The 25,961-nt window shown below is 44.1% G+C and overlaps 1 protein-coding gene and 1 long non-coding RNA gene across 2 annotated transcripts; one reads left to right on the top strand and one right to left on the bottom strand.

Moving 5' to 3' along the window:
- Positions 1 to 10,927: 10,927 nt before the first annotated feature.
- CDK9 (cyclin dependent kinase 9) lies at positions 10,928 to 24,477 on the bottom strand. Its single transcript, XM_083485979.1, has 7 exons — positions 24,233 to 24,477; positions 21,241 to 21,322; positions 19,803 to 19,893; positions 16,082 to 16,248; positions 15,750 to 15,921; positions 13,867 to 14,015; positions 10,928 to 12,258 (listed from the first exon to the last, which is right to left on the bottom strand). The coding sequence occupies exons 1-7, from the start codon at positions 24,421 to 24,423 to the stop codon at positions 11,893 to 11,895; spliced, it is 1,218 nt and encodes a 405-aa protein (XP_083342105.1). The 5' UTR covers positions 24,424 to 24,477; the 3' UTR covers positions 10,928 to 11,892.
- Positions 21,330 to 24,894, top strand: LOC310698638. The gene is made up of 2 exons (XR_014521640.1): positions 21,330 to 22,002; positions 24,739 to 24,894. It is a non-coding gene; the product is annotated as an uncharacterized lncRNA (long non-coding RNA).
- Positions 24,895 to 25,961: the final 1,067 nt, after the last annotated feature.

The raw sequence follows: 25,961 nt of genomic DNA on the forward strand, positions 1-25,961 counted from the left end.
AGGAATTTTATGGTCTTAGATATATAGTAATGTTCATAACTGCACATACCTAGATCAGCACAGGAAAGCCAACCTGGAACCATTTTGATTCCTAAACTGACCAAATCCTTTCTCTGCAAGGTTAAACTGGAAAAGCCTCCCCATTGTCTGTTTCCTCACAAATCCTGTCTCAAAGATATGAATAAGGTGTGAGCCTGTGACCTGGCCCAGGAAATAAGTATTTTACCACTACAAAAGAATGGCCAGGCTCCCCAGGAAATCCAATCAAGTAACCTGCTAGACAGGAGATAAACAAGGACAAGAGAAAAACAACATTTAAATTTCTGTGATGTAGGTGGGATGTATCTGAGGGGTGGTCTTAGGTTACACCCCTTCTGTGATGTATGCATAATGTTTCTGGGGGTGGTCTTGATCTAGAGAATGGGAATTTCAAAAGTCTTTATAAGCCATTCCTCTCCTGCGCGTGAGGGGAGTACCCTGTTGCAACAGATCAATAAAGATCAAGCTTACTAGCTGCTTTGCTTCTCAATATTCTCTGGCTGGCCTCTGTTATTTTCTCCTACCAATAGGGAACCTAACGTAAGGACTCTATATGGGCTCTTGGATACCCCATAAGGGAAAAGGGCATATTTTTATTTACAACAGAAGCAGCAACCATCATGCCCTTCAGATATCTTGAGAAAACTTAACCTTTTTTTAAATTAATTTTTTATTAAAGATTTTCTTGTTTTACAGAAGTAAGTGTAATGTCTCTCATATTTTTCCATGGAACATTTTTACAAATCTGTTTCATTTGTTGAGACATTAGGGGGAGGGGGGGAGGGAAAATTTAACCTTTTTCTTCAGGCTTGGACTCTGTTTTACAGGGTTGACTCCCCTCAACTTTTATTTTAATCACTTTCATATGCTTTTATTTTTTAGTTTTTCTCTCTCATGTGTGTGTGTGTGTGTTGCTATCTTATTGGTTTTGATTTTGTTTTTTGTCATAGTCATAGAACCATAGATGTTGTTTTTAGCTGTACACCACTTAAATAGATTTTTTTAAAAAATATTGAGCAGTTTATAAATGATGAATGAATGTGATGCTCAGATTGGACAGTCATGGTCACAGGAACCAAGTTTCCCCACTAGCACAAACACTGTGTTGTAACAAAAAATGCCCTTTTCCCTTATGGGGTATCCATATAGAGTCCCTATTGGTAGGAGAAAATAACAGAGGCCAACCAGAGAATATTGTTGTTTATCTCCTGTCTGGCAGGTTACTTGATTGGATTGCCTGGGGCAATGGATTGCCATTCTTTTGTAATGATAAATACTTAGTTCCTGGGCCAGGTCACAGGCTCACACCCTATTCTTATCTTAAATGTGGCCTTAAGACAGGATTTGTGAAGGAAAAGACAATGGAGAGGTTTCCCACTTTGACCTTGCAGAGAAAACATTTGCTCAGTTTAGGAATCAAAATGGTTCCAGGTTGGCCTTCCTGTGCTGATCTATGTAAGTGCTTGGTTGGTACGCTTATGAACATTACCATATATCTAGGACCATAAAATTCCTATCACAATTGCAGGAATCTACTGCGAAATTCACAGTACCCACTAAGATTGTGTGTGTGTGTGTGTGTGAGAGAGAGAGAGAGAGAGAGAGAGAGAGAGAGAGAGATGTCCCTTTATTTCTGACTTCAAAACGCTGTAGTTAAAAACCGCAAGCTGTTTGAGTGTCTAGTTCAACTTCCCTTTTTCATCTTACAGGAAACTGTTAACCAATATGACCCAGACATAAAACCTTTGGAACTCAATGGTTGAGATATATTTCAAATGTTGTTGTTGTTATTGTTATGTTTATTTATTTCTTCAATTTATATACCTCATAGAATCATAGAATCATAGAGTTGGAAGAGACCACAAGGGCCATCGAGTCTAACCCCCTGCCAAGCAGGAAACACCATCAGAGCACTCCTGACATATGGTTGTCAAGCCTCTGCTTAAAGACCTCCAAAGTAGGAGACTCCACAACACGCCTTGGCAGCAAATTCCACTGTTGAACAGCTCTTACTGTCAGGAAGTTCTTCCTAATGTTTAGGTGGAATCTTCTTTCTTGTAGTTTGGATCCATTGCTCCGTGTCCGCTTCTCTGGAGCAGCACAAAACAACCTTTCTCCCTCCTCTATGTGACATCCTTTTATATATTTGAACATGGCTATCATATCACCCCTTAACCTCCTCTTCTCCAGGCTAAACATGCCCAACTCCCTTAGACATTCCTCATAAGGCATCGTTTCCAGGCCTTTGACCATTTTGGTTGCCCTCCTCTGGACACGTTCCAGTTTGTCAGTGTCCTTCTTGAACTGTGGTGCCCAGAACTGGACACAGTACTCCAGGTGAGGTCTGACCAGAGCAGAATACAGTGGCACTATTACTTCCCTTGATCTAGATGCTATACTCCTATTGATGAGGCCCAGAATTGCATTGGCTTTTTTAGCTGCCGCGTCACACTGTTGGCTCATGTCAAGTTTGTGGTCAACCAAGACTCCTAGATCCTTTTCACATGTACTGCTCTCAAGCCAGGTGTCACCCATCTTGTATTTGTGCCTCTCATTTTTTTTTTGCCCAAGTGCAATACTTTACATTTCTCCCTGTTAAAGTTCATCTTGTTTGTTTTGGCCCAGTTCTCTAATCTGTCAAGGACGTTTTGAAGTGTGATCCTGTCCTCTGGGGTGTTAGCCACCCCTCCCAGTTTGGTGTCATCTGCAAATTTGATCAGGATGCCCTTGAATCCATCATCCAAGTCGTTGATAAAGATGTTGAATAAGACCGGGCCCAAGACAGAACCCTGTGGCACCCCACTAGTCACTCTTCTCCAGGATGAAGAGGAACCATTGATGAGCACCCTTTGGGTTTGGTCAGTCAGCCAGTTACAAATCCACTGAGTGGTAGCATAGTCAAGACCGCATTTTACCAGCTTCTTTACAAGAATATCATGGGGCACCTTGTCAAATGCCTTGCTGAAATCAAGGTAGGCTACATCCACTGCGTTCCCTTCATGTACCAGTCTTGTAATTCTGTCAAAAAACGAGATCAGGTTAGTCTGACATGACTTATTTTTCAGAAATCCATGCTGACTTTTGGTGATCACAGCATTCCTTTCTAGGTGCTCACAGACTGTTTGCTTAATGATCTGCTCCAGAATCTTCCCTGGTATTGATGTCAGACTGACTGGGTGATAATTATTTGGGTCCTCTCTTTTCCCCTTTTTGAAAATAGGGACAACATTCTGGGGTCTGGCAGAAGAGAAAGACTTTAAAATTGTCACCGCCTTTAGATTGGGAAGAGTGGCCAAGAAGGACAAACCAAGAGACTGCTTGATCATTTTGAGATCTAAGCCAGAAAAAGATAATATACTCGGCCTGCATTTTAAAAATTCATTGGTGATCCAGGGAAAGACAGCAGAAATCTTCAGAGACATACCAAAACAGCTACTGGATTTAAGAGCTACATATAAAGATCTGGCAAGCTTATTGAGAAACAACACAATTCCCTACAGGTGGGAATTTCCTCAAGGACTATCTTTTACTTGGAAAGGGAAGAAGGTAAGAATCAGAACAGCAGAGGAGCAAGAAAAGTTCCTAAACGATCACGGGGAAGACCTTCGGAAAGGAGTAGCAGGAGCTTGGCCACCTCCTTCGTTTGGTCTCAATCCGGTTCCACCTCCAGACAAAGACGACAAAGGAGACACCCCTACTGGTTAACAAGTTGATCCAGGATGTCTCTGCAGCTTCTTAGTTGGAACATTCATGGCGCAAATTCTCCCGAAAAAAGGAAAAGGATTTTTCACATATTGAGAAAAGAACAATTAGACGTCATTTGCCTTCAAGAAACACATGTGGCTAGGCTCCACAGGAGAGTGTTAATTAACAAGAGACTAGGCCAAGAATTTATTTCATCAGACAAGGTTAAAAAAAGAGGAGTAGTGATATATGCAAAGGAGAGCCTAGCACCAAAGTTGGTGTTTAAAGATGAACAAGGAAGAATTTTGGCGATTGAAATACAATCACAAGGAGAAAAATTTTTGATAGTAGGAATTTATGCACCAAACGATGGGAAATCGGAATTTTATAAGAAGCTGCATGAGATAATGTTGGACCATATTGACTATGCTAACATCATTTTGATGGGAGATATGAATGGGGTTGTCTCCACTTACATGGATAAGTCACAAAATCAGAATTTGACCAAAGATGGCAGACTTCCAAAGACTTTTTTCGAACTTACAGACAATATGGACTTGATTGATATTTGGAGGACAAAGAACCCTCTAGGTAAAGAGGGAACATTCTTTTCTGAGGCCCACCTATCTTGGACAAGAATCGACCAAATCTGGATATCTAGAGGACTGGCACCTAAGACTAAAAAAATAGAGATTTGTCCTAAAACTTGCTCCGACCATAACGCCTTGAAAATAGACTTGAGACTTACACCAGCTGGATCCTTCAGATGGAGAATGAATGACTACCTGTTTAGAGATCAGGAGATTGTGAAGAAGGCCCAAAAAACGTTGAAAGATTACTTTGAAATAAATTTGAATACTTCGGTGGAAAAGAAAATAATCTGGGACGCGAGTAAAGCTGTTATGAGAGGGTTCCTGATACAACAGAATACTATTAAGAAAAAACTCTGGAATGGTAAAAAGGATAAGATTTTGGAGAAGATAAGAGACGGAGAGAAAAAGTTGAGACTAAACCCAAAATCAAAAGAAGTTTTAAGAGAAATAAAATTCCATCAAGCACAATATGCGAAATTGATAAATCAAGAAGTTGAATGGAAAATTAAACAGATGAAACAAAGATCATTCGAATCGGCAAATAAATGTGGGAAGCTGCTGGCATGGCAGCTGAAAAAGAGACAAAAATTGAACTTTGTTACCAATCTGGAGGTTGAAGGAGAATGTATTCAGAAACCAGAAGAAATTAGAAAGTGTTTCCAGAGATATTTTAAAAAATTGTTTACTCAAGGACCCCAAGTAGAGACTGAGATAAACAAATTTCTAAAAAGCTATGGCCTGCAAAAACTAACACAAGACAAACAAACAGCCCTGAACTACAAAATAACACAACAGGAAATTGAAAGTGCCATTCAGAACATGCAATTAGGCAAATCCCCAGGCCCAGATGGACTTACCTCCAAATATTATAAGACATTGAAGGAATATTTGGCCCAGCCACTAATGGAGGTATGTAACCAAATTATGGAAGGGAAGGGGGCACCAGAATCGTGGAAAGAGGCATTCATCACTTTGATACCAAAATTGGAATCTGAAAAGACTCAACTTAGGAACTACCGTCCCATCTCACTCCTAAACGTGGATTACAAAATTTTTGCTGATATTTTGGCAAACAGACTGAAAAAAGTTTTAAACAAAGTAATTCATAAAGACCAAGCAGGCTTTCTCCCTGGTAGGCATTTGTCTGACAACACCAGGAATATTATTGATGTTTTGGAGTTATTACAGACAAACTTGAACACGAAAGCAGCTCTGATTTTCATAGACGCTGAGAAAGCCTTTGATAATATATCTTGGAAATTTATGAAGAAAAATTTGGAAGGGATGGGAGTGGGAAGGGCGTTCCAAAATGGTATCGAAGCAATTTATTCAGAACAAAAAGCCAATTTGATAGTAAATAATGTGGTGACAGAGGAGTTTAAAATTGAAAAAGGGACACGACAGGGGTGCCCCTTATCACCCTTGTTATTTATTTCTGTCCTGGAGGTGCTGCTGAACCTGATTAGGAAGGACCAGCTGGTGGAAGGAATACAGGTCGGAGAAAAACAATATAAACTGAAGGCTTTTGCAGACGATTTGGTTTTGACAGTACAGGAGCCAGAAACTAGTACAAAAAGAGCTTTAGAACTAATCTCTGAGTTTGGTCGGGTGGCGGGATTCAAGTTGAACAAACAAAAAACTAAGGTCTTGGCAAAAAAACTTGACACCTTCAGAAATAGATGGGTTCCAGAAGGAAACAGAATTAAATGTGGTTACAAAAGTGAAATACCTGGGGGTTAACTTGACTGGGAAAAATTTGAATTTGTTTAAAGATAATTATGAAAAATGTTGGTCTGAAATTAAAAAGGACTTAGAAACTTGGTCAAGATTGAAACTTTCCTTGTTGGGAAGAATTGCAGCAGTTAAGATGAATGTATTGCCAAGAATGTTGTTTCTGTTTCAAACCCTTCAGATCGTGGACAGAGTGGAGTGTTTTGGAAAGTGGCAGAGGGACATTATGAAGTTTGTCTGGCAGGGCAAAAAGCCCTGAATAAAATTTAAAATACTAACAGACTCAAAGGAAAGAGGGGGATTTGCCCTGCCGGACTTAAGGTTGTACTATGAAGCTGCATCCTTCTGCTGGATGAAAGCTTGGTTTTTGTTAGAAAACACTGATGTCCTAGATCTGGAAGGGTTTAACAATGCTTTTGGGTGGCATGCATACTTGTGGTACGACAAGGTAAAGTCTCATAAATTGTTTAAAAACCATATTGTCAGGAAAGCTTTATTCATTGTCTGGACTAAATATAAGGACTTACTTGAAAATAAGACTCCGAGGTGGCTTTCACCAATGGAGGCAAAGGCCCCAAAAAGACTTAATATGGAGGTTGGCTGGGCAAAATACTGCGAGATAATAGAAAAATGCGGAGATAATTGGAGACTGCTGAGTTTAGAAAAACTAAAAAACAAGGTGCGAGATTGGTTACATTATGCCCAAATCCAAGAGGTTTTTAAAAAGGACAAAAAAATTGGTTTCCAGGTGGAAAAATCAAAATTAGAGTCAGAACTACTTGAACCTAAGACGAAAGTGCTCTCAAGAATGTATAACTTGTTGCTTAAATGGAATACTCAAGATGAGACAGTTAAATCAGCCATGATAAAATGGGCACAAGACATTGGGTACAACATTATGTTTGAAGACTGGGAAAGGTTATGGACCACCGGTATGAAATTTACGGCATGTAGTGCCTTAAAAGAAAACATTATGAAAATGATGTACAGGTGGTACATGACCCCAGTCTAACTTGCAAAGATATATCATTTGTCTGATAATAAATGTTGGAAATGTAAGGAGGCTGAAGGAACATTCTTCCACCTCTGGTGGACATGCCCGAGGGTGAAGGCCTTTTGGGAAATGATTTATAACGAGTTGAAAAAGGTATTTAAGTATACCTTCCATAAGAAACCAGAGGCCTTCCTCCTGGGCATTGTAGGCCAGAGAGTGCCAAAGAAAGATAGAACTTTCTTTTTATATGCAACCACAGCAGCAAGAATTCTTATAGTCAAATATTGGAAGGCACAGGAGCTACCCACGCTGGAAGAGTGGCATACGCAACTGATGGACTACATGGAATTAGCCGAAATGACTGGCAGAATCCGAGACCTGGGAGAAGAGGCAGTGGAAGAGGATTGGAAAAAAATTAAGGACTATCTACAAAAACATTATAAGCTATATGAATGTTGAGAATTTGCTAAGTTTACGGAAAAACATGCTTCAGTATTGAGATTTGAAGACGATGGAAATTAAGTTATGACTGTGAAAAGTTTAAATTCTTAGAGTTTATAATTAGATGAAAGTACAAAAACACATGAAACAAGGTATCAATTTGCTGTTTATTTTTATTGTAAAGAAAGCAGGGGATGGAAGACGTGGGGAAGTCCAGTTGATTATGACAAAAGATCTGGAAAAGTGAATTTTCTTTTATTTAATTTCTTCTTTCTTTTTGTAAAACCGCTTTTGTTGTGTTATTGACGATGTATTCTGACCTTGGAAAAAAAGCAATTAAAAATTATTATAAAAAAAGAAAAGAAAATAGGGACAACATTTGCCCTCCTCCAGTCTGCCGGGACTTCGCCTGTTCTCCAGGAATTCTCAGAGATGACTGCCAGTGGTTCTGAGTTCACATCTGCCAGTTCTTTTAATACTCTTGGATGCAGTTCATCTGGCCCTGGAGACTTGAATACATCTAAACTAGCCAAGTATTCTTGTACTATCTCCTTAGTTATTCTGGGCTGTGTTTCCTTTGCTGAAGCCTTTGCTCCAAATTCTTCAGGTCGGGCATTGTTTTCTTTATCGGAGAAGACTGAGGCAAAGAAGGCATTGAGGAGTTCAGCCCTTTCTGTGTCCCCTGTTTGCATTTCACCATCTTCTCCTCTGAGTGACCCCACTGTTTCTTTGTTCTTCCTTTTGCTACGGACATACCCATAAAAGCCTTTTTTGTTGCTTTTAACCTCTCTAGCAAGCCTGAGTTCATTCTGTGCTTTAGCTTTTCTGACTTTGTGTCTACATGTGCTGGCTATTTGTTTGAATTCCTCTTTGGTGGTTTCCCCCCTTTTCCCATTTTTTGTACACATCCTTTTTTAATCCAAACTCAGTTAAAAGTTCTTTAGATAGCCACCCTGGCTTCTTTAGGCACCTCCCTATACCCAGGGGTCTCAGGGTGGTTCACAGAATAAAATCAAGATATAAAACCACAGAATACCAAATAATAATAGAAAGCTTCAAGCATTTAATATAAGAGCATATATGGCTATTGAAATTTTTTAAGGCATATCTGAATCCCACGCACTGAATGGCCAAGAGGTCAGCATGACTGAGTCAATACTCACCAGTAAACAGGCATGTTCCTGATCTATCTATTTTATTAATTACAGTGCCTTATTTCTTTAAAAAATGTTTAGGGGTACTCTAACTTTGACTCAAGAAAAATCACCCAGAAAGGAAATGAAGCTGCCATTGGATGTGGTAACAACGAAACTAACCAATCACCGTGCTGGATTCCAACTCCTACTTCACACATTAAACGCTCACTTCCATCCGAGACTCAGGAAACACTGTGACAGGAAATGAAGCTGCCATTGGGGGTAGCAACAGAACTGACAATTCACCGTGCTAGGGAAGAATTTTTTTTTAGTTTCTTCTCGCATTAGATTCACAAAATGTTTAGGGGTATACATACCCCTGCATCCCCCCAGAAAAAAGCACTGATTAATTACATTTGTGTACAGTGGTGCCCCGCAAGACGAATGCCTCGCAAGACGAAAAACCCGCTAGACGAAAGGGTTTTCCGTTTTTCGATGCGCTTCGCAAGACGAATTTCCCTATGGGCTTGCTTCGCAAGACGAAAACATCTTGCGAGTCTTGTGATTTTTTTCGTTCCCCCCCTTTTTCTAAGCCGCTAATAGCCTTTTAGCCGCTAAGCCGCTAAGCCTTTAATAGCCGCTAAACCGCTAATAGCGCTAATCCGCTAATAGGGTTGCTTCGCAAGACGAAAAAACCGCTAGACGAAGAGACTTGCAGAACGGATTATTTTCGTCTTGCGAGGCACCACTGTACCACCTTTCTTTCAAGCAGCATAGTTTTCCTGCTCCCCATTTTATCCTCACAACAACCCTAAGAGAAAGCTTAGGCTGAGAGCGAGTGATTGGCCCAAGGTCAACAGGGATTTGAACCCTGGTCCCTGTCCAACACTCTAACCCAGGCTTCCTCCACCTCGGCCCTCCAGATGTTTTGAGACTACAGTTCCCATCATCCCTGACCACTGGTCCTGCTAGCTAGGGATCATGGGAGTTGTAGGCCAAAAACACCTGGAGGGCCAAGGTTTAGGAAGCCTGCTCTAAGCACTATACTACACTGCACCTCTCTACTGCTGTGTTCTGATACCCTCTGACATACAAAGACAGTCTTCCTCCCCTGCACAAGGTGAGCGCTGTCCCACATTTCTCTCCACTCAGGCTCAACCTTGCAAAGCAAACCTATTTGAAATCCTTAAATTTCTCATTGGCTTTGGATGGCTTCTGCACATTTTAACCCTACCACCCGAAGTCCATTTAGACCATCTAGTGGCCACATTTTTTTCCATCTCTGGAGATGACAGCAGCAGGGATTTGAGTAAAATGTTGAGGCACTATTCTGTCAAAGCTGTGTAAGAAAATACCCTGGTAACTAGTTTCATGTTCTCATCCAATCTATGATTTGACGTTTCAGGGAGAAGTACATGCCACAGAGAAAATAAGCAAATGAGAAGCATTTGTCTGCCGGTGGTGGTTCATTTTGATATAGATTAACAGCGACAACTTTATTATTTATGCCCCTCCCATCTGGCTGGGTTCACTAGTGAGGAAGCGTTTGTTGCCACATAGAAGTAATCTGGCAGTATCATCTCCACCCAAAAACCAAAGGTAGAAACAAAGGCAGAAATTTATGCCCTTCTAAACTAATTTCAGGCCAATTTTTTTTTTTTGAGAGAGAGTTAATATACATTTTACAATACCAAATAAAGTCTAGCAATATAACCATACTATTAATGTGGGTTAACTCCTTTTAAAGTATTCTAGTTGCAATTCCCTTAAGGCTGTGTGGAGGTAGGATCTGACTGTCTGAAAGCCATCATCTGAGGGCTGGCAGGTGGTTGGATGTGATACAGAGGGGAGGTTGTGTATTCCTTCCCAGCAGGCCCCCTTCCTGCCCCAATATGCCCTCTCCTTGGATGTTCCACTGGACAGAACGATCGCAGGTGTAACTTCCAAGAGGAGATCAAGCAATCAGCCCTCTTCGTTCCAGACCTCCTGATCAGAATGGTATTTATTTATTATTGATTTCTTTTATCCCACATTCCCTCAGAGGAGTTCAAGATGACATACATAGTTGTTCCATTTTATCTTTACATCCACCCTACAAGTGAAGTAAGCCAAGAGATAATGTGTGTGTGTGTGTGTGTGTGTGTGCGCACGCAGACATATGAGAGAGAGAGACAGACAGACAGACAGACAGGTCCAAAAGGGAGAATTTGTACTCCACTCTCTCCACACTTAATCTGAGACTTTTAACTACCACACCGCTGGCTAACTCTGCAATCTAAAAAATAAAGCAGCTCTTACACAGTACCAGATATCTATGCAAATACCTTTTATTACAGTTGAGCTATTTAGAAAAAAGACCAGAACATGATGAAAGTATAATACAGATAAGTATCCCACCCATACTCAGGGTGAAAAGTCATCAGACCTCTTGCCTTGTTAGGTCCAAGTAAGTAAGCATTTACTGCCTGCTGTTGGGATTTTTAAATAATAATAAAAAAAAGCTTGAAGCCTACAAAATCCGTGGCAGAGCTACGTAGTGGTGCAGCAAAAAGATCAGAATTCAGTGTTTCTCAAACTTGGTTCACCACCTGTTAGACTACGACTCCCATCAACCATAGCAGGACCAGTGGCCAGGCATGATGGGACTTGTAGTCCAACAGCTGTTTTATTTAAGAAACAATGGTTAGATGGCCATCCTACAGTGGCTCAAGGATGGGTCCACGTTCTTCTCTACTACCATGGGAAGGCTACCTCTGTTACCAAAGCCTGGGAGATCTGCAGCTTCCTTCCTGGCCACCCTAACCAACCCACTGCCACAACACATGTGTGGCAGAAGTGGACAGGCCCCACAGTATGATTCAAAGTCAGCAGCCGTTCTTGGACACAAGACTCTACCCAGTCTGCTCCATCCTCCTGCACACCAGATACACACTTTCATAGCAGTGCAAATTCATAGAAACAATGAATTAAAAAAAAAAGTTCATCGAGATTGTTTCAGTACTTTAGAAATCAACAAGCACAGAAAAGCTGCAATTCAGTCTGTGATAGCCCAGCTAGGCAGAACTCTACACACCTTTCCAGTGTTTAATCTAGCCCTGTAGCTCTTAAAACACAGACCTACAGCTGTCTTGTTCTCTTCCTACCAGTTTTTGTTTTGTTCGTTTTGCTTCGCTTTGCAACAGTAAAAAAAAAAACAAAAAAACCAGCTGAAACAAATCATTTGCGTTATTCCATTGGAAACCAGTACTCCATTCTTGTTCTTGGTCCACAGCCATCAGAACACTCTGTCAAACTCTGTCTGATTGGTCGCCACAGGATTCCTGCCCTGATTGGCAGGCTGCTGTGGCATATGTCCACCCCTCCTCCTGGGAGGAGCCAGGTATTCAAACATGGATTGGTTATGGGTGGAGAGCATGTTCTTGAGATCAGAGGGCATAGGGTCGGACCAGAAGAAGTCGTGATTCAGGGCGTCATCGCTATCTATCCTTTGGGCAGGATCCAGGACCAGCAGCTTGTCTATGAGATCCAGAGCATATGGGTCTTTGACGTACGCCTTGAGCCGCTCCTTCACCTTGCGCTTCTGCCCTTTCGGCAGGTCCAGCTTCTCATACAGTTCGTACTTATCCATGTTTGGCCACACCTAAGGAGTAACCGGACAAGGATTAAATCCAGAGGAAGGAGACTGATAACCCATTTCAGCTTCCAAGTGTCAAATATCCCCATCAGGTCAGGCAAAAGGAAGCACTCCTTCGAACAACCAAACTATGGTTTGTTCCCACATGATACAGCAATGGCCACCAAAGTGGATGCAAGGCAGAGAGCTTTCTCTGTGCCAGGTTTTTCTGATGCAGAAACAGCCACTAAGCTCTCCACCTTGCATGGCGGACAAGGCCTGCTAAGTGCACCACCTTCAAAAAGGTAGGGGTGGTTGCACGGCAGTTGTTCAGGCTATACATGATTTCAGCTTTATACACAATCCCCCCAAATGTGGCCACACATAAATTGTGGGTTTGTACCACAAAGTGACTTCAGCTTAGTGCTACATTGGGTATAACCCATTAGTTGTAAAGAAACTAACAGAAACACTGAAAGTGGTCACTTAAGATTACTGTCCTAGCAATCCATGGGGCTTCCCTTGAAGAGTGTTCAGAAACTGCAGTCTTCAAGAGGCGCTGCTGGACTGCTAAAGGGGAATGGGAATCACGCCTTGCTAGTGCCAAAACCCAGGGTGTTGAGGATGCTGCCTCCCTCCAGGACTATAATCACCACCGTTCCTTTTCACCAGCTGTGGTTGATAACAGCTGGAAGTCCATCACATCTGGAGGATACCTCATTGCCCAGTCCTAACTTTAACAGCTACACTGGTCACAAGGCAATCTTCTGAGCACAATTCAAGGTGGTGATGCCTACATCACATGCCTGGTCCCCAAGGATGACCCACCCCCATTATTAGCTTGCCTGTGAAGTTAAAACCTTCTTTGCAGACCATCTTCCAAATGCACCACCAGCAAAGGGGAGGCAGATGACAAAGCACAAGAAGAGGCCCTCAGTCATGAAACCTTAACCATGATCACTCCAGAGAAGTTCACATGATATGCTGTATCGCTTCCCCAGGCCTCTATATTTTACCCTCCTTCGGATTTAATTTTGAAAACAGTACACAAAAGCATAATTAGCCTGGATGTCGCTTTGCTGTACTGTACAACAAAGTGCTTTATCCCACAGCAGAATCTGAACATGGTTTTCTCAGTGGTAAGTTCCACTTTCCTTGGTGGAGCTTCTTCTAGGAAAGCGAGACCAGGAGGGCAGCCTTAAATGCTATGAATTATCCTAGGCTGGGAAAAACTTTTTTTAAAAACGGAAAGAGTGTATAAATCTCAGAATTAAAATAATCAAAGCGTGGGAAGTATGTGAGGGCCTCTGCTGTGCTTTGCATGGAAAAGGCACCATGCTCACTCCCCCCACCCCGCATTTCTCATCAGGGGCATAACCAGCTGGAGAGACTCAGTGCAGTGAAGTAGATGAACCAATTCTCTGACCCTAAATAAGGCCGCTTCCCATGCTTCTAAAAACAGCAAAGATCATGCCAGCAGTTTAAATATGATCCAGAGATTCAAATGCCATAGCTACTAAATTCAGCTCTTGCTCAAGCATTTGGGAAGCAATATCCCATCATGGATGGGCAGGATTTCATCACAGGTTGGGGGGGGGGGGCTCATTTTCTAACCTGAAAGATTAGACAACCTACCTCCGGGGTGATGCATCCACAAAGCTGGCTGATGAGAGTGAGCTGGTGCTGTTCTGTGTTTCCCTGCATGATGGGGCTTCGGGTCCACATCTCTGCCATTATGCATCCTGCGCCCCAGAGATCAATGGGTGGTCCATAATCTCGTTCCCCTAAACAGAAGGAAACTCATTAATTAATCTCAAAGAAGCCAGGGCTGCACAACACGGCTTCAAAAACACATTAGCAATTTGCTTCCAGTCTCAACTGGAAATCCTAGGGTTGCATCCAACTAAGGTGCCCAAGTTAGCCAGTGGGTCTACTCTAAGTAGGATTAACAACCCATTGTGTGGATCTTTAAAGCCCTAGAAAACTGTCTGTTGTGTTGCATTTTAAATACGGTTGTTAAACTGTGCCAAGAACTTTGGTTAGTAGGCGGGGCATATATTCCTCAGGCAAACAAAAAGCACAAGTAGGCTATCTCTTTACAATATATCAGCAATTTACAATGCAAATTTTAAAAGAATCAAGATAACAGTCTTCTCTTTTTACAGATTGTCTAATCATGCTTTGTGATGAGGAATTCTATGCAGAAGATCAAGAGGATGGGGGAGGAAGCATGGAAATGCAAAAGGCCAGCCGAGAAGGAATGGAGTGATGAACCCTTTTCCCAGACTTGCTTTGCACAAAGGCTATAGCTCAGCAGCAGGACACCTGCTTTGCATGTTGAAGGTCCCAGGTTCTAAACCCGACAGCATCTCCAAGTAGCAGAGCCCTGCCTGAAGCCCTAGAGAGATGCCTGCCAGTCAGTGCTGCCAGTTCTGAGCTAGGTTGGGGCCATTGGTCTCTCAGTAGGCGGCAGCTTCCTATGCAGAAGGCAAATTTTTCACTAGTCAGCTAAGAGGCTAGTAGTAACGAGCACAATTTAGATCCCTTCTGCCAGAAACAGTAAGTGCTTGTCTGCACTACACTGCTTCATGTGGTTGTGAAGACCTCCATGCTGAGGAGAAAGGCGGCAAACAGGCATGTTCATCTTTATTTTATTTTTTCAGGCCTTAACCACACAATTCTAAATGCAGGAGTAAAGTTGATTATCTTTTTTAAAATGTAATGTTTTAAAACAAAAAGGAACTTGTAAACCTCATTCTCCTGGCCTTTGGTTTGGACTCAGTCTGACCCTTATGTTTTTGATCTATGGGCTACTTTTAAAACTAGGCTGCATTTTAAATTGCATTTTAACCTGTATTTTAAATTGGTGTCCTGTCCCCCCCGCCCCCCGGTTATGATTTTGCTGGTGTTAGCTGCCCTGAGCCTGGCTCTGGCCGGGGAGGGTGGGGTATAAATAAAATTATTATTATTATTATTATTACTAAACCCGGCTCCCTCCTCCCTCCCAACAGGTCCGTAGTCAAGCTGTAGTTTGCAATGCTGGCAGCCAAACAAACTGTTGCATGACCACAGCGGTACCTTTTTATTATATGAGTAAGATCTCAGGGGTATGAAACCCTCCAGCCCTTTCTCTTTCCATCCCTTTGAACTCTGCCCAGGGCAGGCTCCGTCTCTTCAGGTCAATTCCCGTACAGGCCTTGCTGTGATGGACTCCCCTGAAGTGCTTTTGCCAGTATGTATGGGGAGTGCATACATATATATATATATATATATATATATATATATATATATATATACATGTCTCCAGTGGCTGTGTGACTGGAATGTATCCTACTGAAAATCATATCTGTTGCTCTACCTGCACCCACCTCTGTCCCTGCCCATCACTGGAATGCAGCCCCTGGAAGGTTGCCCACAAATGAATGCGAGTTTTGGACAAGTAAGAAAAAGCTCCTTTAAGAGGTTGAGGGGGAAAGCACAAACAGGCAATTCTCCTCCCCTCCCAAATTATTGCCTACCCAGAAGCAGCTCCGGAGGACGATACCACAAAGTCACCACCCTGTTAGTGTAGCGATTGGGCTGGCTGTTCTTTGCCAGGCTGAAGGCCCGAGCCAGGCCAAAGTCAGCCAGCTTCAGAACACCATCGCGGGTGATAAGCACGTTGGCTGCTTTCATGTCCCGATGCAAGATCTGGAGAAGGAAAACAATTGGGTAGATGTAGAAAAAAAGATTTATAAAAAGGTGCATCCTGAGAAGCAAGCAGAAAATTCCAAAGCTACAGTTCCCAACTTCCTTCAGGTCAAGAAGAATAGGAGTAGGGGAAAGTCTCAACCAGAGAAGACCCCCTCACCTTATTACGGTGGATGTAGTACAGGCCGTTCAGGAGCATTTGCATGACTTTCTTGATCTCCGAAAGTGTAAACTTGACGTGGGCATTGCTGAGGAGTCCAGCCAGGTCATGCTCGCAGAAGTCAAATACCAGGTAGATGCTGCCCTTGCAGCGGTTGTACGGGGAGGCTGTAGGAATTAAAAGGAAGCAGCCTCAATCACAGTCTTGCCTTCAAAGGCTCAAGGCAGGTTAAGGCACAAGGATGCAGCATCAAAAACCATCTGGCAGAGAAGGAAACGATTTAGTACTCACAGATCCACCCAAAAATGCAAAGCAAAATGTCTATCCTCCCCAGCTCCCCAAATGAGAACTGCTTCTGTCCTTCACATGCTGCCATTCTGCACAGCCCTCTCTCGCAGAACCACCTCCCACAGGTGGCAGGTATAGCCAATGTGGTGCCCCCAGAAGCTGTTGGGAACATCAGCTCTTGCCAGTCTCACCAACAATCGGGAGGGATGGGCATGCCAGTTAAAAATGTAAAGGGACCCCTGACCATTAGGTCCAGTCGCGGACGACTCTGGAGTTGTAGCACTCATCTTGCTTTATTGGCCGAGGGAGTCGGCGTACAGCTTCCGGGTCATGTGGCCAGCATAACTAAGCCACTTCTGGTGAACCAGAGCAGCGCACGCAAACGCCGTTTACCTTCCCGCCAGAGCAGTGCCTATTTATCTACTTGCACTTTGACATGCTTTCGAACTGCTAGGTTGGCAGGAGCAGGGACTGAGCAACAAGAGCTCACCCCGTCATGGGGATTTGAACTGCCGACCTTCTGATTGGCAAGTTCTAGGCTCTGTGGTTTAACCCACAGCGCCACCCACGTCCCTTAGGGCATGCCAGTACTCGAGACCAAAACACACGCAATATATACAGATTTATTTACACACAAAGCTACTTCGGACACTGAGCATGGCAACCTCTGGAAGGCACCATATGACTTGTTGGTGTTGGCATCCATCTTGAGAGACAATGGAGTGTGCCTCCAGAGGTGAAGCCAAACCGCTGCATTAGTAACACCAAAGTGACCTCCCCAGGGTGCAAGCCTGGGCAGTTTGTTTGCTATTGTTATTATTATTATTATTTATTTGCAGGGGGGAGAAACACACATCCCACATCCCCTACCCTCCACCCCCTGGTTGTGCAACTTTTATATCAATCTCAATATACAAATACCTGGTGACTTCCCTTCCACCCTTTTCCTGGTTTCTTTAATTTTCTATTAAATCGTGTATTAAATCGCGTATTTTTAATATTCGAATTTCTTCTTCTGTTAAATTCTATTAGCTTCTATTCTGCTCAACACCTGCTAGGTTATTTACTTGTTTATACTGGTTCTTAAAATATTCAATAAACATTTTCCAGTCCTCCTTATATTCTTTATCGTCTTTTTCTCTTACCTGTTCGTTATGCCTGCCAATTCAGCATATTCAAGCATTTTAAACTTCCACTCTTCCTTGCTTGGTACCGTACTCGTTTTCCACCTCTGTGTCAATTAGATTCTAGCTGCAGTGGTGGCTTTTAATTTTTGTTTGTTTGTTTTTAGGGACTTCTGTTACCATTCCCAAAAGGAATGCCTCGGGGTTTTGGGGAAAGGTTATTTTGAATATCTCTTTTAATTCATTGCAAATTACTTCCCAGAATTCCCTGATTACTTTACAGGACCACCACATGTGGAAAAAGGATCTCTCTACTTCATTGCTTTTTCAACATTTACTTTTTTCTTCTTAAAATATTTTTTTCGCTAGTTTGGCAGGTGTTAAATACCATCTGTGGGTCATTTTCATATTTTCCTGTAATGCGTAACATGCCGTGACCTTCATATTTACTGTCCATAAATTCTCCCACAGCTCATAACCAATGTTATGACCCACATCTGTGCCCACTTAATCATACCTGATTTCACAAATCCCTCTTTTGTATCCCACTCTAGCAGCAGTTTGTACATTTTTAATAATACTTCTACTTTTGTATTTAATACATCCCTTGTGAATTGGGATTTTTGTCCTGCAAATCCAATTTTTTAATCCATCTTAAACAGTTTGTTAATCTGGTGTATCTGTTATTTTTTTTTTAGTTTTTTGGGATCTTTCAACTTTGGTTCCTGTCCTGTAAAATCTGGGATTTATTTTTATGTCCACCATTGTTTGACCATATTTGTCCTTTTCCTTGCAGTGGCTTCAATCAGGGATATCCACGTTGGGGTTTTCCTCCAATAGATTTTTATACTTTTTCCATTCTCTCTATAATTTTTTTCTGATCACATGATTTGTAAAGGTTTTATAAATTTTTGCCTTTCCATACCATAGGCAAATTGTGTATCATGTCGTTCCAAATTTCAACCTCTGATATTTTCCAACAATATGCAATCTTTTATCCACCATAAATATGATGCCTCAAAGTAGATTTGGAAATCTGGTAGGGTGAAGCCTCCTCTTTCTTTTAGATCAATCATGACTTTATGTTTTATTCAGGGTTTCCTTCCCTGCCAGATAAACCTTGATGTATTTTTCTGCCATTCTTTGAAGCATAGGGTGTTGTCAACGAATGGGATCTTTTTAAATAAGAATAACATTTTTGGAAAGACATTCATTTCAATAGCTGAAATATGGCCCAATAGCAATAGTTTCATTTTTTCCCTTATTTCCAAATTTCTCTTTATTTCTTTCCAAACCTTTACGTAGTTATCTTGGTAAATATTATAGTTATTCATTGTTAACCAGATCCCCAGATATATTTTTTTCTACTTTCCACCCATACATGATTTCTAGATCAGGCATAGGCAAACTGGGCCCTCCAGATGTTCTGGGACTACAATTCCCATCATCCCAGACCCATTGGTCCTGTTAGCTAGGGATCATGGGAGTTGTAGTCCCAAAGTATCTGGAGGGCTGAGTTTGCCTATGCCTGATCTAGATCATTTTTGCTTGGTTGTCCGTATTTTTAACCATCATCTTGGTTTTTCTTTATGTAATTTGAAAGCAGCTAGTTTTCTAAATCTGTCTATCGCTTCTGGTATGCTCTTGCTCAGTTGTTCTAAAGTTAATACTAAGTCATCCACAAATGCTTTTAATTTATAGTTTTGCTGCCCAGATGCTGGGCAGTGTGTTTGGAGGTCCTGGGCTGCCCAGATGACAAGATACCAGCATCACCACCACCACCCCGCTGATGTGATCCACTGATGTGGCACCAGCTTCGCTGCAGGAGCTGCCAGAAAGAGGCGTACGGGCCCCATCCAACCGCCTTAGGGATTCCACTCTGAATTTGTGTAGGGTTTGCTCCTGAGCCCTTTCTTCTCCCAAAGATATCCTGCAACGCAGCACAGGCTTAAGATCAGAGTTTTCCTTCTCCTGGATGGGCTACCTTTCCAGGTTCATGAGCCCTATCTGCACCTCACTTCTCTCTACAGCAAATGCAGAAACCACCAGGACCCGCTCCAAATTCATATCTTTATAGTGCTGCTGTTTTTACATTCGTATATTATAAGCAGTCCTGGAACACTTTTTTTTTTAGTGTGGAAAGATGGCACACGCCTAAATCTAATCAATCAATCAATCAATCAATCAATCATATCATATGAGTTGTGGGATAGTGATTTCTCAATGCTTTGGATTGCGATTATTATCTCCAGCTTTCGTAAGAACTTGCAAATCGTAAAAACTGCCTTTTTTGCAGCCACAATTCTTACCTTTGGTCCTGCAGATCTCAATGAGATTCACGACGTTTTCATGCTTGAGTAGTTGTAGGATTTTGATCTCCCGTAGGGCTGTGATGGGGAACTAAAAAATAACCCGGACAGTCAGTTAGAAAACTTTAATAAATGCTAGAGATCTATGCTAAACCATAGCTTAATATAAAACAGCAGTGCACTAGTTCACATTCCTATAGTTTGTAACATGTTGCTCTGCCCTTCCAGGAGCAACAAACCACAAGCTTTGACTTACCATGACATGCAAACTAGAAAACCTGGCTCGTTTCTTTTCAGAAAAAAACCCCAATGGTTACAAAGTTTCTTCTCGTTTTATTTACTTTTATCTATGAATCTCTTCCCTTGAGGACTTCCAAAGGAGTTTATAGTACAATGTACATAAAAAAATCACATACATAGAAAAGCAACTGCATATATTAAAACAATTATTAATATTAAAATCAGTTTTTAAAAACACCATGTAAATAAAATCAATTTGTATTCAAGACAGATGCCAACTGGGACAAAGATTTTAAAAGGCTTGCTGACAGAGTCTTTAGCAGGCTTCAAAAAGATTACAGAGGAGGCTCCTGTCTGATATGAAACCAGAGGGAGTCTCAACAGGTAGGTGCCACCAACCTAAAGACTCCATTCTGACACTGTGTGGAATGGACCTCCTTACAGAATGGCACCTGCAATGTTAAGTTGGGTATGCAAGGAATAACGCGATCCTCTAGGTACCCTGGTCCAAAGCTGTATAGGACTTTGTACTCCAATGCCAGTACTCTGAACTTTATCCAGTAACTAATTGGCAGCTGTTGAGGGGCCTCCTCTTTGGGGTTTTGGCTAAAAGATTTGTTTCTGCTTCCGCAAGCCTTAGGGTTCCTGCCAAGACTCAGCCCTCTCTTCCACATGCCATTTGGGCAACACAAGCATCAACCCCTCTCAGCATGAACACCAGAAACAGAAGGAATTATGATACAGCAAAATAAATCCGCTGCTGCAAGATGGTGAGACAGCAACTGGCTTAGATGGCCTTAAAAAAATGATGCCACAAATTCATACAGAGTGTGTTTCTCATGTGGGATCAGTTCTGAGAGCCACAACAAAACTTTCCCTTTCAGAGGCCAGGCAGACAGTCACCTTTACTGTACATAGCCAAAGGTCTTTATAGAGGCAACATGGTAAACACAAGGATAATAAAGGAGGACTACTGACTTGTCGCATTAGGGCTTCTTGGAAGCATCTGCCTGACCACTCTTTGAAACACTACAACAGATGGACCCTCCTCCCCCTGATCCAGGTTGCTGCACCCAATTTTGCACCCACATTCTGTTCCGAAGATGCACCACAAAGCTACTTTACCTCCCATGCTCATAATCACCCTTACATACGCACACGCTGCCCCCCCTCATCCCCCAACACAGCACAAACTTACCCCCTCTTTTTCATTCTCCATCAACACCTTCTTCAATGCAACTTTTTTGCCTGTTTGACGATGTTTTGCTTTGAACACCTCCCTGTAGAGAAAATGGGAAGTGTTAAGATTCACCAAGGACCTGGAGGTGTTTCCACCTGCAAACTCCCCAGTGACGCCTGACTAACTCTTGCTGGATAAATGCTGACTGGAACTCCTGGGTTCCAGAGCAACATCTCTCAGAACACCAGTTGCTGGGAGACGAACAACAGTGCTATCTTCACATGCTCAGCTTCAGGCCTAATCCAGCAGCACCTTCCTTATCTTCCTGTGCAGTCCCTCAGGTAATCAAACAGGGAAAGTGCAACTACCCTCCTAAAAATAAAAAAGCCCACACAAATGGCAGAGCCTTGGGTCTTCTTCACCCAAGGTATACACATGACGAATGGCTTTTTTGGCACATGTACATGGAGTGAAGCTGCCACTTGATGAGGTACCCTTGGAACAAGCAGGCACTATTCAAAAAGTGCTCGAGTTTCGTTTTGTTTTTTGTAAAGTATGTGCGCCCGATGTAAGAAGGTGCATGCAGGAGGGAAGTTGAATCCTACAGTATCCTGCTGATAAGAAAAGGAAGGAAACACTGGCAGATGTGTTAAGATGGTATCCTGTGTCAGGCACATAGAAGGCTTTGCAGAACGACACAAAACATGAAGAATCCAAGCAAGCTGACACATGTTATTTGAGAGTAACTGGACGAAAGAACAGGAGACCACCATCAAGAAGGTACTGTCCCAACACTGCCTCAATCGGCACTTCTAGTCTAAAATTTAACTAGTTTCCACAGGGTTTCTCAGATGCAAGGCCAGGACCCACAGCTGAACTTTCAGGGGGGCTCAGTGGTACAGCCGCTCCCCTACCTCCTCACTTACCAGTCCCACCCACTAGTTGTGGTGAAGCTTTTTGGTTTGGAAAAAGGCCTGAAAACCAGCAACTTCTTGTATGCAAAGTAAAGGTGGCTGGAGAGAGAAATTTGAGAGAGAGATCTCTCTACTCTGAGGGGAAAGGGCAAGTTCAGTAGTGTTGAAAGAATTTACAAAGCAAGATGAAAGGTTAATAATAATAATATCTAATTTAATAAACAAGCCGGTAACAGAAAGGAAGGGGATATCAGAGAAAGGAGATTTTAAAAACTGGCAGTCTGAGTATGGGTGGGAATAAGGTGCAAGCAGTGTGTGAAAGGAGTCTGGAAGACAAAATTATAAGAGATAGGTAACTGAGAAGAAAAAAAATGAAAGAAAAGGCCTTCTGCACTTAAAAGCTCAGCAAATTCTGCCTAAAATGGGGAGAGCGAACTGCAATACACCCAGAACAAATGTATGTATTTGGCCTGAGGAAAGCTCAGCTTTGGAACTCCTTGTCACTAGGAAAATGCTGTGGCACCTAATTTAGATGGATTAGATCAGGGGTTTTCAACCAGTATGCCATGATGGTCGGGGTGCCATGGGCAACACTGTCCTCTGTCCCTTTTTCCTTCCTTCCTTTCTCTGATGCCCTCTCACGTCTCTGCCTCCCAAAGGCTTGTGCAGCTGTTGTAGCAGCCCCGGCTACAAGCTCCCCAGGCGAATGGTGCCTCTGGGGCTGGCCAGGGGGTGCTGGTTGCCAGGAGCTGAGGTGGCCTTGGAGTAAGCAAGCAAGCAAGTGGGTGAAGGAGCCCAGCCTGCCAGTCCACCAGCCCTTGCTTTTGGGAATGGACAGACAAGTGGGAGGCCAGGCAGGCAGGCAGGCAGGTGCTGTGCTGGCCTTTCTTGTACTCCCTGCCTGGGAGCTGAGGGCCCGGTGCTACCTTCCAGGGTAAGGTGCTAGCCTCACATTCACCTTTGGCCAGTCTCCGTTGGGCCACTAAGGCTGGGGGCATCCTCTTCCCAGGCCCCTGTGGGGCAGTGTGAGGAGGCAGCTCTCTTTGGGGTGGGGTGGGCAGCTCAGAGACCAGGGGCAGCAGCATCAGCTGCTCAGAGGACTCCTAGGGAGAGGGGAGAGGAGAGGAGGCTGAGGGAACACTCCACAAGGGAGGGTGTTTGAAAAGGGTTCAGGGGCTGCCAACTCTGCAGGCAAGGGATAACATAACTGGGCTCCTGAGCCCCACAGGGGTGCCACAGAAAGAAGGAGTTGGTCAAGAGAGCCGTGGACTCAAAAAGGTTGAAAACCTCTGGATTAGATGGTTGTTGTCCCCCCCCCCCTCCAAGTAAGGTGGCTCTCTCATGCAATTTGAACCTGGGTCCCCTCAAGCCACATTCTACCTCTTTTTATGATCTTAATCAGAGTGGAGGCACTCCACTCTGAAATGCTTCCAGAAGCAAGACTTTCTCTCCTGCTAATCTACTTCCTGGGATTATTAAGGTGATAAAACGGGGGTGGGTCTGAACCACCTATGATGCCTTGGTCTTCTCCAAGGGAAAATATAATATCAGTACAGTCATTAATAAAGGCTGTCTGCAATCAGCGAAGGGAGCTGGTGCGGGGGAAGCAATTCAGTGTGTGAAGCTGGGGAGTTATTTAAGAGACACGAGCGAGGAACAAGACTTTGGGTGAGGGCAGCAAGGAGCTTAAGCGGGAAAGGAAGGGGCACCTCAGGCCGCCGCGGTGGGAGCTTGACCGGAGAGCAACTTGGGGAGGCAACTAATCAGGAGGGGTGGGGCTAGAACAGGAAGAGCAGAGGAAGCAACCATACAGGAGGCCAGAATGAAGGCGAGGCAATGGGAGACCCGAGGGGAGAGGAAAGGGGGCGGCCCCCCAGGGAAGCCTGCATGAAGGACGTCTGTTGGGAGCCTGTGCTAGGAGCCCATAAGGGAGGCCGTGGGGCTGGAGCAGTGGGGGAGCCTGTGGGGCCCGTGGCGCAGGGACGGGGAGCTTTTTCGGGGGTGGGGGACCCTGCTGGGGGTGGGGGGGTCCATGGGGAGGTGGGGGCGCGGGGGGCTCCCCGCAGGGGGGCGAGGGGCGCCCGGCAGAGCCTCACCCGAAGGTGCCTTGCCCGATCTTGGCCAGCTTCTCGTACTTGGAGACCTCGTCGCAGTAGGGACACTCCACCGCGTCGTACTGCTTGGCCATGGCGGAGCCGGCGCCCCTGATCTCTTCTGGCTGCCGCCGGCCGCCGTCCGAGGGGCGCAGCGGCACGTTTCCGGGAACGCTTCCGCCCGGCCGCTCCATTTCTCTGCAGTTCCACTCGTCCCGCCGCCACCAACGCCACTTCCGGGATACGGGGACTCGCTGCCGTGAGGCACGCCGGGCTTTGTAGGCGGGCGAGCGGGCGGGGCGGGGCGGGGCAGGTCCCAGGGAAAGCCCCGCCCCGCCGGGGAACCTGCAGTGCAGCGCGCAGGCCTCAAGAGGGAGCCAAACAGCCGCCTTTGATCAGGAAAGGTGGGGGTTCAACAGATGAGATGAGGCGGAATAGGGGGAGCTGACCCTGGTAAATTTCTGCTTCTATTTTAACTCGGGTCCCCCCCCCCTTTGCATAATTTACAGGTGCTGTACCCTCGAAAGGCAGGTTCATCCATCCACCAGGCAACTCTTATTTCCATCTCCCAACCTGTTTACCATCCAGCCTTGATCCAGAGTTTCTGAGAATGCCAAAAGCTATTTGTGACACTTTGATGGGCTAAATAAAATGAGTTGTGTTTTGTTTTGTTTTGGTTATTTGTTTAGCCTGAGCGCTGCATTTCTCTGTGGGCAACTGACATCCATGGTGATCAGGGCCAGAGGCAAAAGTGGGTGTGGCCAGAGGTAGATATGGGAGGAGCAATGAGTGTGAGTCATCCCCCTGCTGTAGCCAACCACAGATGGGAACTGCAGTTCAATCACACCTGGAGGGCAACATGTTAGCTGTCCCTGCTGGCCACACAAAAGCCAGAGCCCTGAGGCCTCGGAAGGCAGCAGTTGTACTGGACAGTGATGCAGTAATGGATTGAGGTTGAATCCCAACAAGACAGAAGTACTGCTCTTGGGGACGGGGGGTGGGCTGGTGTGGAGGACTCCCTGGTCCTGAATGGGGCTACTGTGCCCTTGAAGGACCAGGTGCGCAGCCTGGGAGTCATTCTGAACTCACAGCTGTCCATGGAGGTGCAGGTCAATTCTGTATCCAGGGCAGCTGTCTTCCAGCTCCACCTGGTACGCAGGCTGAGACCCTCCCTGCCTGTAGACTGTCTTGCCAGAGTGGTGCATGCTCTAGTTATCTCCCATTTGGACTACTGCAATGCGCTCTATGTGGGGCTACCTTTGAAGGTGACCCAAAAACTACAACTAATCCAGAATGGGGGGAAAACTAATCCAGAATGCAGCAGCTAGACTGGTGACTGGGGGCGGCTGCCGAGACCACATAACACCGATCTTGAAAGACCTACATTGGCTCCCAGGACGTTTCTGAGCACAATTCAAAGTGTTGGTGCTGACCTTTAAAGCCCTAAACAGCCTTGGTCCAGTGTACCTGAAGGAGCGTCTCACCCGCCATCATTCTGCCTGGATGCTGAGGTCCAGCCTTCTGGTGGTTTCCTCACTGTGAGAAGCAAAGCTACAGGGAACCAGGCAGGGGGCCTTCTCGGTAGTGGCACCCGCCCTGTGGAACGCCCTCCCATTAGATGTCAAGGAGATAAACAACTACCTGACATTTAGAAGACATCTGAAGGCAGCCCTGTTCAGGGAAGTTTTTAATGTGTGACATTTTAATGTATTTTTATCTTTGTTGGAAGCCA

The sequence above is a fragment of the Podarcis liolepis genome (genome assembly GCF_965112155.1).
Source record: "Podarcis liolepis genome assembly, chromosome: Z".
In the NCBI taxonomy this organism is placed as follows: domain Eukaryota; kingdom Metazoa; phylum Chordata; class Lepidosauria; order Squamata; family Lacertidae; genus Podarcis; species Podarcis liolepis.

Coding starts and splice junctions, on each gene's coding strand:
- CDK9 (XM_083485979.1), bottom strand. CDS start 24,423: ATGGAGCGGCCGGGCGGAAGCGTTCCCGGAAACGTGCCGCTGCGCCCC. Junction 14,016..15,749: donor TCCTCCGGAGCTGCTTCTGG/GTAGGCAATAAT, acceptor CCTTCTGTTTAG/GGGAACGAGATTATGGACCA. Junction 12,259..13,866: donor GTGGATGCATCACCCCGGAG/GTAGGTTGTCTA, acceptor GTTACTCCTTAG/GTGTGGCCAAACATGGATAA.